This window comes from Macadamia integrifolia, chromosome 5, assembly GCF_013358625.1.
Source record: "Macadamia integrifolia cultivar HAES 741 chromosome 5, SCU_Mint_v3, whole genome shotgun sequence".
Taxonomy (NCBI): domain Eukaryota; kingdom Viridiplantae; phylum Streptophyta; class Magnoliopsida; order Proteales; family Proteaceae; genus Macadamia; species Macadamia integrifolia.
Window position 1 is genome coordinate 46476309 of NC_056561.1, and position 15469 is coordinate 46491777.

Sequence of the window (15469 nt, forward strand, 5' to 3'; positions counted from 1 at the left end):
AAGAAGGAGTAGTAGTGTTGGGGTTCACATGGGGCACGTGAACGGTCTGCAACAGTGGCAACCTGAGTAGTGAGTACGCATGGCCGCATGCACATGTTTATCATATGTTTTTGGATTCTGATCGGAACAGATTTTACTCCATCTTTATCTCCCAGGGAGAAGGTTCAAGTCCACCACGGGGTTGGTTCGATTCGTGGGACACTCAGATTGGACCCCACCATCCAATCATAGTTGTGCTGTTAGGCACAAAGGCCCACTAGGGAGAAAAAGGGCAGACTACTGGGTATTATCATATATTATATTCACAACTCACAAGTAAAAACAGAAGGTAAAAAGAAAGGAAAGAAAGGAAAGAAAGCTCTGTGGCCCCCGCAACCGCACCCACACCAAAAATTAAACTGTGTGGACGATAAAGATGCAGCGAGGGCGGAGGGAGGGGTTGTCGTTGGGTGCCACAGGCACAGCCGACGCCCACACCGACACGGCGCACGTACAGGGCATGTATTTTGGTACCAAAAATTAAGTGGGGTTGCAGTCGGTCCAACGGTGTCTATATATGCCTCGCAGCTGAGTCCCCACACCCTCCCTCCCCTTGGAAACAGGAAACAACACTACTAGCTAGGTTGGTTTCCCAATTGATTCTCTCTCTGAGCCGAGCCGAACAGAACAGACTCAACAGAGGGGAGAGAGAGAGAGAGAATCAGAATCAAATTGATGACTAACTCTAATTCTAACCAATGGTGGAAGGTTGGCATCGGGCCTTCGGTGCTTCCACTCATCTTCTACGACAAAAGATAATGGACACGTTTTAGATAGGGTAGTAGATCTGTTGGGGCCTTCATACTCTTTGATGCTAAGTCAGATTTCTTACCATGTATAAATAATTTCAATAGAATAGGTATCATGCTATGAATAAGAGTTGGGATAGTTTGTGGAGATTCCATTTTTGGAAAGTATCTCACCCTCAGGCCTCACCTCAGTAAGAGATCTCTTGGGAGAATCCTAATTGGGCGTTTGTGGAGACCCAGATTGGAGTGGTCAGAAGTCCGACCGAGAGCCTAGCTCCCGGGTCAGTCGACCCAGTGCTCTCTGTAACTATACAGTGTAGACACAAATATTTATTACAGTAAGCAACTAAGCAATGCCCGGTGCCTCCGTCAATCACGTTTAATTAATTAATTAATTAATTAATTAATTAATTAATCAATTACTATCTAATATATCTGTACCACATGCAACGCATTCCCATCCATTAATATATCCTCCACAGTCCACAAGCAGTCCACATGCAGTGATGCGAAAAAGAGTAGCCTGAAAAACCATCCATCTGTTTTATGGGATCCACACCTAAACGGCGGTGGTGGCTCTCTGGGTGACCACCTCCACCAGTCAGTCACCTACTCTCTCACTTTTTTTTTTTTTTTAATAAATAAATAAATAAATTTAAGAGACTGTCCGACGAGTTCCCATCATCTCTATGATATGGTTATGATGTGTCATTCTCTGTCCTCCTCCCCCTCCCACTCCATTGTCCTCAAAGATTAAAATGGAATGAATCTGCCTCCTATGACTATCACATAAAGGGCTTCTTTTCCAACACCCTCTTAACAGACGCATTGGCTCTGATTCAATTATACTGACCATTCGATATGTAGGGATTGGTCATGTATAACCAATTTTAATCAGAATTTCCAAGCATTATTGGCTTGCACCCTCTCATAGTCATCAAATATACTTCCACTTTTAGACTTCTATTTTTCCACTTGGCCAACTCAAATTGGCTGTAACTCAATGGATGACCAAGAAGCCTTGGTATCTGCCTGTCCATGAAGTTTGGATCCTATCCAACTTCCCATGTGAGAATTTTTGTCTGGGGCGACCAGATGATCATGATACTTCATCCTGGAAAGAGAGACGAATGGAAAATTTCTGATCCTTCAAACAATCACGTCCAGTTTTGTATTAGATGTCACTTCTTGTTTTACTAACCCAAGATTAAATTTCTCTTTGAATAAAAATGGAGCACCACCACCGGCAATGTGGATTCTCCTTTCAATAACCACCTCCACTACATGAGCCCCATTTGATCAAACGGACTTCCACTGTAATAGCGGGTTCTCACATGTAAGAGGGGAAGATAAGGACCACAACTCCCCAACCCAACCAACCAAATAAAATGATATAAATACAAATACAGTGGGTCCAGCCTTTTATTAATCTGTGCTTTCTATTGGAGCAAAGAAAGTTCAAAAGATTGCCTGTGAAAATTTCAGATTGTGTCAATAAAAGTACTCATCAGCCCTTACCAAAAAAAAAACTCAGCAGCTATTTTCTGAACCGGAGAAAATTGAATATGATACAGGGCATCAACAAAAAAAAACAAAATGAACAGAGATATATATACAGAGAAAGGACATGGTCAATACAGGATGAACTAAATATAAGAGTACAGTATTGTATATACAGTGTATGCACAACCTCTCCAAATGCAACCTGAACAGAATCAATCCACACCCCTAGAACAAACAGTATTTTCTCCTCGGCTTATGTGGAATGGGAGCATCTGGAGAACAGGCAAATCAGTTTCTCAAGACTTCGAATGCAACTACTTATTCCAAAGGAAAGAAATCAAGATTCACTTCAGAACTGACCTCGTATTTCATATAGTGAATTGTAATGTATTTCCCAGAAACTTAACCACAACTCTGCATCAGTAAAAAGATCGGAATTAAATCCAGTAAATCGATGTAAACAGGGAAAGTATATGTCCTAGCTTAAGCTTAGTGTAGTTGGTTATTTTACTTGCTTACATACACATACACATACACATACACGCACACACAACACCCAGACACAAAAATGTTTCAACATAGCCAATTTCTTGATCCTGAGGTTATAGTAGCATTTCAAAGAAAAAAAGAAAAACGCAAATAAGCAAAAAATTCATATAAAGAGTTTCTTACAACAAAAGGCCAAAAATAAATAGTTCCGACATAGACAGTATTGCTCCTCCCTGGTTTGTAACAAATACAAGACCTCAAATAATAACCAAATTACAAACAGATCACGAAGCACTGTAGCTTCACAATTTGCAGACAGTCCAACCATAACAGTGGACGGTGGTTGGTTAAGATGACAATGATGCAGAACTAGTGGTTTTCCAAAGGAGTGTGCATCATGCTCCTGTTTTGATTGTCTGAAATGTGAGGTCAAAATTTCAGCATTCAATCACTTTTTAGGTAAACAGCCAGACCTGGGTAGAATTGGAAAGATATGTTGAACTAAGAAAGGGAATATTTAATAATATTAAAGTAGAGAGGATAAAGTCTATTTTTAGTCATTTTATTCTGTTTCTCCCTCCCTTGACTACCAGGTTCCCTTCCAGCAACTTTCTTGTGATCTGGAGATTGGAAGACCCAAAGATTGGATTCAGTGAGAATGAGAACATCAGGCGCAATCATAGGTGTCTCCAATGCCGTGATAGAAATCTGAGAAATATTGCATTGTAAATGTGGGACGATCTGTGAACATCTAGGATTTTCAGAAGTTCTTACTTTGCCATTTTCTTGTAATAGTGCTTGTACTTCATTGGGACATAGCCTTCATACAAAGAACGGTTGTCTTTAAGCTGGAACAGGAAAAGCTTTTTAAAAAGAAATTCAGATATCAAAATGCAATTTCAATATTCCCTAAAATTTCACTGGAGATTTCTGTTTTTAAAGGGGTAAGAAAACAACTGCAAACAACTACTAGACGCCATTTGAATGGTTGGGGTTAAGCAGAAATGGCAATTTAGTACAAGTGCTCAATGATAGGTTTGTAATTTCGGTCCTCCAAAATATGCAAACATTCAATAAATATTTTACGAGAAACATTAAATGATTGAACATTTCACTTATAAAAATGAGGGAAAACATTAAATTTTCCTATGTATATACACAGGTTAATCATGACAAAATTAAACATCTTTGACAAAAAAAATAACACAAGGTAATGTCTCCATCTGCCTAAACACCATCTCAGTTCATTATTTTATTTAATTATGCAAAATCTGTTATCAGCTTATAATTCCTGTGTCCTATTAGCTATATTTCTATCACACATAACCACAATAAATAAAACAAGCATGCATGTGCCCAAAATTACATGTTAATTAATTTATCCTAAACTTGTCTTCATGTTAACTGAACCAGTACTACCACTAAAACAATCATATGCAAGTACACTTATATATGTATTCATTAACCATTTATATTTTTACTGAATTACCTGAAATACTGAAACGCTTATTCATTATTATTATATTTTTATTTTTTTCATGACAATATATTTCATCATAAGTATATACAAAGAAGATAACAATCTTCATTCCATCTTCCATTTTCCTTTTATTATTGTTGTAGCAAATGATCAATTCATTCTAAAACTTCCTATTCATTTTTTCTTTAAAGTCTAATTCAACAATTTCAACCATAATTTGCAAACAGAGCCAATATAGTGATATACCCACCAAACAACAACAAAAACAACAACCAAAACCTTATCCCAACTTAATGGGGTCAGCTACATGGAGATTCCAAGCAAGGACGAGCGAGAGGATACATGCAAAAAGATTGATGGGTTATGGCTAATTATAATAAGTGCCGGCTGTCAATCTGACGCACCACTACAAATCAGCCACAAACTTATACGACAGATTATAATAAGGTAGCGGCTGTCTACCTAACGTACCATATAGATCGGTCAAGCCAAAGTATCCTACATGCATACGTCCACCACCAAGACAATCCATCAATTTCAGATTCAAGAACAAATCAGGAAAATAAAACAGAAAATAGAGAAGAAGAGAAAGAATAATGATATAAAATTATCATTTACTGCACACTTAAGGCGCCTAGGCACCCCTCCAATGTCTTAGGTCACCTAGTCACCATGACAACTATGGTTAGGATTACGTGATAACCAACTGAACCACTCATTTTATAACCACTGAAGCGGCCACATGGCCAATAGTCAATCATAAGACTCTTAAGCTCTAAATCTAATCTTATGAATAGTTCTAAGATATCATGAAAGCCCCTTTGAAAGTGAAATTGCAGCTCACATTTTACAATATTGCAATGAAATTCCAAACAATTGAAAGAAAATTTAATTTAGGAGCATCCTAGGATCTTGTTAATAGGTTGCGTACCTTTGCCCCTCCCAGACCCTGCAGTAGCGAGAGCATTCTGCACTGGGTTGCTCTCTTTTTACTAGGATCTTGTTATGACTACAGCTTTAAAGCCTTATCCAACTATTTGGGGTTGATTGACAGAACCCTTCTACCATTTCACACTATATAAGACCATGTCTTCCACTGAAAAATAAATACACATTTTTTCACACCAATTCAGTGCAAATCATTTTTGGCCATCCCATGTCCTTTTGACAGCTCTAATATGGCATCATATCCTTCCTTCTGAGTGTAAATTAGTCAATTCTTATCATACAAGGTAAACTATCTGAACTGGCTTCCTTGTCAAAGACTCCTGAGTTCCCTCAGAATCCATTTTTTTCTCATCTCATAGTTTTTTAGTCTTCAGATATTGGATTCAACATCCTCAAACCACCTACACTCGTTATGTGAATCAATTTATTAAATCCATGTGAAATTATAGGAAGACAAAGTCAACCATTCCAATGGTAATACCAAAAAAGCTTAAAATTTTCAGAAAATAAAAAAGAAGACCCACTTTTCCACATTTTCAATTCTTGGAAGATAGACAAGTTTCTGGAAATCAAATCCATAGAGTTTTTTCAAAATTTAAATAAGCAATCCTCAAAGGGGGGGGGGGGCATAAGCAGCAACCACTTTATTGCTTAGGTGATAAACTTGAAGAGTACCAATGATAAATTGAACCAAGAACCAACATCCTAACATCCTAACCAAATATTTTGGAATTTAGGAATCAATTCAATGTGAACTTCTTCAATTCTTATTTTCTTCAATCAACATCTTTCCTTCTATTAGTTTGGACTAGGTTTTTAAATTTTTTGGAAGCCAATTTTACACCTTGCTCATATACAAGCTCTGGCAAACAGCCATCCGCTCAAGCTATTTAAAATACGAAATGCTGATCATAATTCATAAGTCCCATTTCACTGTCATAGAAGACCGAAGAAAAAAAAATCTCGAGGAATATGGCATCATTATCAAGCAGAAGAAAAAGAAACAAAATACCTGCTTTACAACCTCTTTCCGGATGTATTTGTGGTGCTCAGGAGACTTGTACATTTGATCCGAAAGTGCACGGAACTAAAAAATTAGGAAATCAATAAAATTGTAATTAAAATACATTAAGTACAAAATATACAAAAATTAAGAATTGCAGTGCATGCCACAAACTTTCTTCAGTTAGTTGTAAGCGTTCGGACCTGACAATTTCTGTCCCCTGAGACCTTCACTTCACACAAGCCATAAACATGCAACCTAGGCAGAGAGTGAAGAAAAATCTCACTTGGCATAATAGCCTGGCACCAATGTCAGAGAACCAAGGGATAATTGTACCTTCTGCAACCAATAAGGATTTCCACAAGCACAATATAAATGCAGGAGGTGCACCACACTTAAGGTGCTGTCATCTATGCATTAAAGAAACAATAAAAATTTTGTGCAACCATTTATTTAGAACCTGGTTATTTGCATAGACACTGTAGACCAGGCAACATTCTGTTGTAGGTTCAAAGTTTACGAACATTGAGCCACTATAATCACAAACTAGTTGATAAATAATCCTCCCCATTTTACTTAAAATAGTCTTATTTCTTCTACAATATGTTTTCTAACTTTGATAGACGCAAAGAAACAATGAAATTCTATAAAATTTTATACAATTTTGAGTTCACTGTGACTGGAAATATTTGAGATAGAGAATCGTAATACTGATCAGTGATCCCAGACCCCCAATAGCAGGCATCTGAATGCCCTGTATCACAAATATTGCAACACTCATGCACAACTCTGTGGGTATTCAAAAGTTAAGGGTGGAGTATGGGTTTTTGTATTTAATACAAAGCTTAATGCAGTGAAGCTCTTAAAAGCGTGGTGCAATCAAAATCATAGAGGTCACCAAGGCTTCTTGATATGCCTATCTCAACTGTAAGTCATGCCCCTCTTTTTAGAAATACTAAAATGCCTTCTCCCAACGCTAGGACGATGAAGGTCAAAGAACAGATCAATCAAAACCGTTTCGGCCTACAAAGTTTCTTGATATGCTTAGGTTTTCTATCCTGAAATGACCAAACTACCTGTATCCTTCTCAGGGAGCAAACCAAACTTATTTTCTTTAAGGAAGATCTAATCATGAATTGATGATCATAACTAGTTCACTAATTGTTTCTTGAAATGCCAAAAGCATCTATGTCATCAGTCCATTTTTTAGACAACCAAAATGACCTTGATAATGAGAACCTATAGAAGCGTACTTAATGTTAAAAGTGACATAAGAAGTTTTGAGAAGTATTTCATTTCCATAGAATAAGTAAAATCAAATCTTCTGGTTCTATAAACTCTATTGTAATCATGAAATTGATAGGGCTTATCAACATGTGAGTTACCCTATATGAGCGAGAGAGAGAGAGAGAGAGAGAGAGAGTGTGTGAGAGCGTAATGCTCTTTACAGTCTTCCCATTTGCATCACTAAAGCAAGCATGAAAAAAATATCAACAATCATATCATTAGACTTCTATTAAAGGAGAGAACTTCAAAATATCATAAAACGAATAGAGTATTGAAATATATCTGCATGCATGAACATTGCAACAAGATTCCAAACTTAGCAACTGGATTTTATGGGTTATTTTGGGCTAATTTTCTATTTCCTGAACACTAAAACAAGGTTTCAAACTTAACATCTGAGTTTATAGTTGTTCGAGGGGTGGAGGGGGAAGGTTTCATGAGATCCTAAATTTCTTTCTCTAATAAGAATCATATGGAAGGATATTTGTTGACTTCTAAGTAAACAACATACCTCTGGAGCAGCCGTTGGTGATCCAAGCTGGCCCCACTTACATCCGTAATGTAGGAATTCATCCGTGGAACATGCTGAAATTTCTGAAAGTCAGATGCTAGGTAAGACTCAAGGAAATCGCTATCTTTGTTGGAGAGTAGAAATTGAATCAGTGAAAAGGAACTTCAAGAGCACTCTGGGACTTTTCATTCAAGTATCAAATGGAAACAAAGAAAGCTGATAAAGGAATGAGACCTACTCATAACCACTACATTGCCAACTTCAAAATTTTGATGTTTGCTAGTATCATTGATTGGGCTCCAAATTCCTTAAATATTTCAGGAGTCAGGTCCTGTGGGTGTGTTCAAGATCTTATGGCTGACATTCTAGTCCTTAGTGGTATTTATTTCCGTGGTCATGCAGCACTAAATGGCTCATGATGGAAGGTAAATTAGTAGGTAGTTTGGATGCTTTCTTTTAGGCCAAGGTGGCTCATGAAGCCTTACTTATCTAATTAGACAGATCCACACTGTTGTTTGCTTGGTGAACATGTCATCTAACTGGACATGCAGGTCCAGGAATTCTTTTCTCCTTGACTTCACAAGGAGTATTAAGTCTTGGTTTAATCTAGGGATCATCTCACTAGCTTGATTAATTCTCATAGCATATTCAATTTGGTATGTGTTAGGGCCACTAACTCCCTGCTTTCGGGATTGAACTTTGAGCCCAGAAGCTCCTGTGTGATTTATTAAGCTTTTCTCTTTTCCTGTTAAGAGAGAGAGAGAGAGAGAGAGAGAGTACATCCCTCATCACCAAACTACTCCACAATAAATCAGGTACACAAACCATTGAAAATGATCAAAATGAATGTCTTACTCAATGATGGCCAAATATGAGCACAAAGTAGTTTACATTCTAGTGAAATTAATGTTACAAGTGACTGTATATCAGGAAGGTAAAAGACAATAAGCAAACACAAACAAGTTCAGTAATTCACATACCACTAATCTTTGAAAGTATTTGGCAATTGGGCATTGACAATTGACATGCGAATCACAGTAAGAATCTGTCTTCCTATTTCTATGCATAATTAATAAAAAAAAAGGAAGGCACAGCAAGGCCATACCATTGTCAACAGGAGCTGTAGAGAGCACAAAACAAGAATATCTAGAGAATTTGAAGACTTGGACTAATAATTTGCCGTAAGTATAACAATTCTCTTTTTTCCACGAAAGAGTTAATTTTGAAAATATGTGACTTTTTTTATTCATTTTAAGAGCCTAACCATAATAATTATGGGGGGCCACACGACATTGGGCGTTGAAACCCACTTGGACACCTGGGTGTCACTTGGGCAGCAGTTAAGTTGGCAAGGCAGGCACTTTAATTCAGTGGTATGAGTGTAAGTAATTTGAGAAACGTGGGCATCATTGTATTACAATAAAGAAGTATTTGATCCTTTTAAATTCCATATTCAAAGTTATCGGATCAATTATTAAAAAGAATCGTTCGATACATTTCTTATGTATCACAAACCAGTAAAAGCATAAATCATCGCTTATATGCAATTGTAAGATCTAAAACTTCTATTTTCGATATTTCGGAGTCAGGATGAGAGACTCCATTGAAATACAGAGGCAAAGTTCCAGCATTGACCTGCAGCAGTGAGGCTCCAACATCGACCAGGTTGGTAGCCCTACTTTCCTATTCTTCTTCTCCTCCATGCTTCTTTTTCTTCCTCCAACTTCTCTGCTTCCTCTTTTTCTCCCTGTTTCTTCTTCCTCCGCCTCATCTTTCTTCATCTTCTTCCTCCTCCACCTCCTCTGCCTCATCCACCTTCCCTTCCTTCTTCTTGTTACGCCTCCTCTGCCCTCTTGTTTGTCATTCTTCTACCTCTTTCTATTCCTCCTCCTCTTTGTCTACTACTGCCGTGGCGATGGTGGTGGCAGTGGCAGGTGGCAACTGTTGCTTCCTCCTCTTCCTTCTTACCACCACCACCACCCCCCCCCCCATTTATCCCCTTTTCCTCCTCTATTCCCCCCATTCCTACACTGCTTTCCTCCTTTTCCCCTACACTTTTTCCCTATTTCCTTCTATCTGGGTGCTTTGACCAGCTTGGCAATGGGTTGCGTAGGGACTCAAAAAACACCTTGCCACAGACAACTATGAACCGAACTCAAAGTTTTTGTCCCAAATACTTTCATCAATGAGATAACACAGTTACATCCTTGTCAAGTGATAAGTCAGAATACGAGATTGAATTTGTAATTAATTTTCCAAATCATCATAATAAAAATGAACAATATGGATGGATCTGAAATTTATGGAAGCATAAACAGTAAGGATAGTAAGAAGGAATAAAATATGGATGGTGGAAAATACAGATAATGGTGGTATAAGGAAGAGTATACATGTTCAGAAGCCAATCAGCCACATTGCAAAACAAATAGGAACAAGAGAAAAACAAAAGTGCCTTCTAACTCCAAATATGGATGTGTGCTGACCAAAACTTCCTCAAACATATTTTCTAGTGATAATCAACACTTGACAAGACAATGCAACTGCTATATTCCCAAAGATCTGAAGAAAAGGTATCTTAAATTTAAAGACGAAAACATAGAGCAAAATCCAAAATGTTCAAGAATGACAAGCTAACTCACATGAATAGGTGTGGGGTTAGAAAGGCGTCTAGGAACAGCACCATCTAATTTAGCATATTCTTCCGAAAGTACAACAGCAATCATCCAGTCATCCTCAACATTATGTTGACTGTTCGAAGATGCAAAACTAGAACATTCACCAACACTCGGTGTTAGACTTCTCATCATATCGCCTGAAAACAGCAGCACCTTCATTATGTGACAACAGCAATTGAACCATCACAGGGAATCGTTCATCAAAGTTCACCTGCCTAGAACTTAAAACCATAGAGGCAATTTCTAACATTGGATTGCTTGTATGATCCTTAATATCAAATTTTCAGTGTAGATTTATACGAGGCAATCAATCATCAGTTGACCAGATGCAAGAACGTTCATATTAAATAGCCTGTTGTTCCCAACCATAGGAGGGTTGAGGGCAGATGCATAGAGCGATCAGGACATGAAAGAATCCCAAGCGACTGACATGATTAGAAGATTCATTATATCCTGAAACCCTGAACCCCAATAAAGTACCCACCACCCACATCAATATGTCAGTAGATACTGTATATCCAATACTTGAAGGAGCCTAAAGTTCAGACGATGGCGGAAGCTGAAGGGGTGGAAAACAGAAATACACGCAATGTCTGTGGTGGAACTTGGGAGTGGTGATAATGTTGATGATAGAACCATTCCAACCGTCTTTAAAAATAAAACGGTCACCAGTTCATGGAACCATCGCAGGAAGCGCACCAACATAACCGGAAAAAAATACAATTGCAGTTTTCGGAAGACAAATTAATGCAGAATATCTCAAGAAAACATAAAATGCAATGAGAGATAGAGAGAGTTATGTAGCGAATGATAACTTAAGAAGGAAATAAGTTCAATCCCAGAACAGAGAGAGAGAGAGAAAGAATAAAAAGAAATTATCATTAAAGGTCAAAATCTGTCGAGAAACCTAAACCTGACGACTGCTATCGTAAAGAAATTAACGGATACCCGACGGAGGGAGTGAGAAAGGGATGTAAGAGTTTCAGGATCCACCGATCGCTTTCTTCATAAAGAAGAGAAGGGGTAGAATTGGCGGATTAAATAGATTAACAACATATATTATGTCTATTTCAATCAATTGGTTTTTAAATTCTCCATATCATATTATCATACTATTATATAAAAACATTTCCCCCTAATTTTTTTTAATTATTTTACCCTACTTATTTATTTAAATATCTTATCTTCTTCATTATAACTTCTTTTCATCTTTCTATTTTTGTTATATTTTTTGGCATCCTTTTTTATTTTATTATATAATAATAATAATAATAATCATACTATCATATTATCATATAAGTGTATGTACTCATATTTCATGAATAATCTTTTATTGAAATACTCTAGTCTAATTTTTTTCCCTCCACTCTCTCACATCCCTTCATCTTTCTAAAAAAATTTAAATTTTAGGACTCTCTCTCTCTCTCTCTCTCTCATATTTAGAAAAATTAATATTAGTTTGTAAATGTTAAACTGATTGTATTCTCATTAATTGTATCTCTAAAATCATAGAGTATATATACTTTCCCCTCAATTGCTTTTCTAATCTTATCTACTTTCCCTATTAATAAAAATTATTTAATAAAAAAATTAGTTTCCTTTATAATCTCCAACTCTCGCACGATTACACCCTCTTTCTACCAAGAAAAATCTCACCATTTATCTTTCTCTCTCTCTCACACTTTCGTTTTGAAACTCTTTTCTTTCGGTCCAAAAAAAAAAAAAAATATATATATATATATATATATAAAGGAAATAGAATATAAAATTGATAGTCAAACTCTAAACTGAAATGGAAACTGTAATAACTAAGTAACCAACTAAATAGTTGCCCAATCCCTTTTCTGTATCCAATTTCCCTAATATAAAATTATGAAAAATTTACAAAATAATCCAAAATCCCTAATATTGTGTGACTGCATCACTTAGGTGCTTATGTGAGGACTGGGTTTACTTGCTTGAAGCGCATCCTGTTTATCATAACAAAACCTACTCTGATGTTAATTAAGCTTGACTGTTGAATTTATAATTTGTAGGTATTGTTTTGTCGCCGACTGAGGTTGGATATGTGATGAGTATGGGCCTTAATGATTCTGGTGAATTTCTCCTTGATCCTTCTATAAAAACAAGGTTGGTAGTCTTTTATCTTTTGCTGAGAAAAATCACTGCTGTCAAATTGAAAGAATTAGGCATATAAAGGGTTGAGGTTATAATATGAGAAAATGGCATTTACTGAATTTCAGTAATTTATATTTTTTTATTGAAATAGAAATTAAAATAAAACGAGAAACTTAGCCGGATTGAAATTCCGAAGTAGTGAAGAATGAAAAGAAAGAAACAAAAGGTATGTTCCTGAATACATTATTAATACAGTCGATGCATGCATTTACACTGATACACTGCTTGCTACTCATGAGAGAACAATGCAATATTGGAAGTAGTGTTGTCGAGAAACAACAATCGCTCAAACACATAACGGCTATTCTCCCGTAGTCCAAACATGGCATCGGTTATGCTCACCACACCTGGGTTTTGGCTGTTGAGTACCGACAAGATAGTGGCTGGTTCGAAACCGGCATTCAAGCTATAATGGAGCAACCCCTGAATACATAAACGTCCCCTTTCCGAAGCGTCTTCTGAAACACCCGCTTTTCAGTGTCTACAATCCAACAGTCACAACTCCATTGCTAACATACAACATCTCTGAGGCCCTCGGGTGAGAATGAGGCTGTACCATGCCGTCAACGTCTATGTCAGTTCTGCCAATAGACAGACCCAAGGTGTTCAACCCTGGGAACTTTGCCGCCGTGATGATGCTCATGGACGAACGAAGGAAGTTATCTGTGTCTCCTTCACGGTTCATCTCTGAGGTCTTGAAATCAGAAGGTACGATAGCAGCTGGGTTTTTGCAGGGGAAACCATTGATGAAGATAGCCTCGGCCTCATTCTGCCCCGTTGGACATGTGTCCTGGACATTGTCCGCAAAGGAAGTAATAAGGATGGTATTGAAAATGAAAAAAAGGGAGAATAACAGAATGGTAATAGACCACGACGATATCAGATTTGTTTTTTTCACCATCTCTGTTTCTCGATCTCCAACTGAAATTTTAAAAGCTGCGCTGCATACCTGATCAATACTCATTCCTTTTCTTTGCTTAAATAAGTGATCGAGGATGGCAAGCAACGCAAGTAAAGCATTTAGACTTGGAGTTCACTGCCGGATTCGATATGTAGAAATACATGGATTGTGTTCCAAGAAGAAGCAGAGGTCCGTTGCTTGGATTTACGGGCTTAATTTGGGCCATATAATCAATTAGCTAGCCGTGTCTCCTGTAAGCCAATTCCTGCCACACCCATTCGTAATTGGGAAAATGTCCCAATCGAGCTGCAGGAGGACGATAGATGCATAGGCAGGGAACCAATAACTGTAGGAAGAAAGACAAATCTAAGACCAAACAAATGCAGGATCGGCCAGGGAAAGACTAGTACGATAATTATAATATCCAATCTTATGGTTTTGGGATTTTAAAATTGGAGGTCGGGGTTCTCAAATTTGAAAATCTGGGTTAGGATTTTAACAAAGCTGGGATAAATGAGGGGTTCAAGGCTGCCCAACTGGAAGTATCAGGGAGAGTTAAATAAGTTTTGAATATATTTTTTGGTATCTTTTGGCTTCTGTTGGACTCTGTTTTCTCCAGCTCTTCTGAAACATCAGCAAGATTTGATGTTGAAATTATGTTGCATTTTGACTTGCACTCTGCAATTGAGTTTGAGCTTGAACTTTCTGCTTATTAATAAGCAAAATAGAAATTAAAGTTTTCTACTATTCAGCCCTCCACTTTGCAAATCTACCACACTTCTCATATTTTTGGATGCTACTACCACATTTTTCGAATGGCTCTCATTTTATGCCCCTCGCTGTCTTCCAAGTGAAATTGTCGACCTGGGTATCTGTACACATTTCCATTTAAGGATTTTCAAATTCAGGTAGACATAGCTGAAACTATTCCATCCCAAAAACTGTAGGGATGTAGCATTTACCATGTTCAGTGAACATTGCAGAATAAAATTATTTGGAAACTGTTAATGTAGAAATCTGACTGTCGGCTTTGGGAGAGAAACCTACAAAAAATAGAGTCGGAGGGTGCTCCAATGCGTAAGTCAATTTCAGACAACAATTAATTTGTTGGAGCAATGGAGAGAGAGAGAGAAAAGAGATTGACCTCTTTTCCCTTTTATAGGGTAGATGTCATGAAACCCTAATCCCTATAAGGGGTGAAATACCTTATTTGCCCTTATAGATAGACACATTAAGTTATGAGGAGTCACTTGGTCTGTGGTTAATGCCACACGTCTTACAGCTATTGGTGAGGTTATTTCATGATATATCAGTAACCAAAACTAATAAAAAAAAAAAAAAAAAACCAAAATAAGGCACAATAAAACCTTGGGTGGGGGAAGTGAATTTAGCAGTGGTAGTGGTTACCTGTTACAGCTCGGTCAAGGACAAAGATTAAGAACAAGAGCTTGAAGATCAAACTGAAAATATTATTGAGAAACAGTAAAAATTACAAAAAATTCTGACTTGAGTGTCAGTATACTCCATGAGAACAAGAGGGAGAGGGAGAGAGAGAGAGAGAGAGAGAGAGAGAGTACAGAGGTAACATTTTCTGCCCCTTTCCCTTGAGGGTCCTCCTATATAAACTCCCATAAACCCTCTTTGCACAACAGACTCCTAGCAAAACAGAACCGTAACAACCTCCAAGTTGTATCTTTCGTATCCTA

The 15469-nt window shown here is 37.4% G+C and overlaps 2 protein-coding genes across 3 annotated transcripts; both read right to left on the reverse strand.

The window, feature by feature from the left end:
• Positions 1–2245: 2245 nt before the first annotated feature.
• Positions 2246–11732, reverse strand: LOC122078919 (OVARIAN TUMOR DOMAIN-containing deubiquitinating enzyme 12-like). Of its 2 annotated transcripts, XM_042645122.1 has the most exons (8): positions 10896–11732; positions 10649–10821; positions 8010–8092; positions 6415–6469; positions 6221–6295; positions 3555–3628; positions 2652–2705; positions 2246–2563 (listed from the first exon to the last, which is right to left on the reverse strand). In XM_042645122.1, the coding sequence occupies exons 2-7, from the start codon at positions 10814–10816 to the stop codon at positions 2660–2662; spliced, it is 501 nt and encodes a 166-aa protein (XP_042501056.1). In that variant the 5' UTR covers positions 10817–10821; positions 10896–11732; the 3' UTR covers positions 2246–2563; positions 2652–2659. The 2 variants fall into 2 exon arrangements, with proteins under 2 accessions (XP_042501056.1, XP_042501055.1); XM_042645121.1 differs by having other exon boundaries at positions 10649–11732.
• A 1232-nt stretch (positions 11733–12964) lies between these two features.
• On the reverse strand, positions 12965–13841 carry LOC122080239 (germin-like protein subfamily 3 member 4). Its single transcript, XM_042647178.1, is given in 3 exon segments — positions 12965–13290; positions 13293–13349; positions 13352–13841. Coding segments are annotated over 3 exon segments (732 nt in total). The 5' UTR covers positions 13827–13841; the 3' UTR covers positions 12965–13090.
• Positions 13842–15469: the final 1628 nt, after the last annotated feature.

What these genes read in the sequence shown, in the direction of transcription:
- LOC122078919 (XM_042645121.1), bottom strand. Translation starts at nt 10,843, where the DNA reads ATGAAGGTGCTGCTGTTTTCAGGCGATATGATGAGAAGTCTAACACCG. An exon ending in CAGGGGACAGAAATTGTCAG is followed by an intron (nt 6,296 to 6,414) that starts GTCCGAACGCTT and finishes CTAATTTTTTAG; the next exon opens with TTCCGTGCACTTTCGGATCA. An exon ending in GGAAAGAGGTTGTAAAGCAG is followed by an intron (nt 3,629 to 6,220) that starts GTATTTTGTTTC and finishes TTCCTGTTCCAG; the next exon opens with CTTAAAGACAACCGTTCTTT.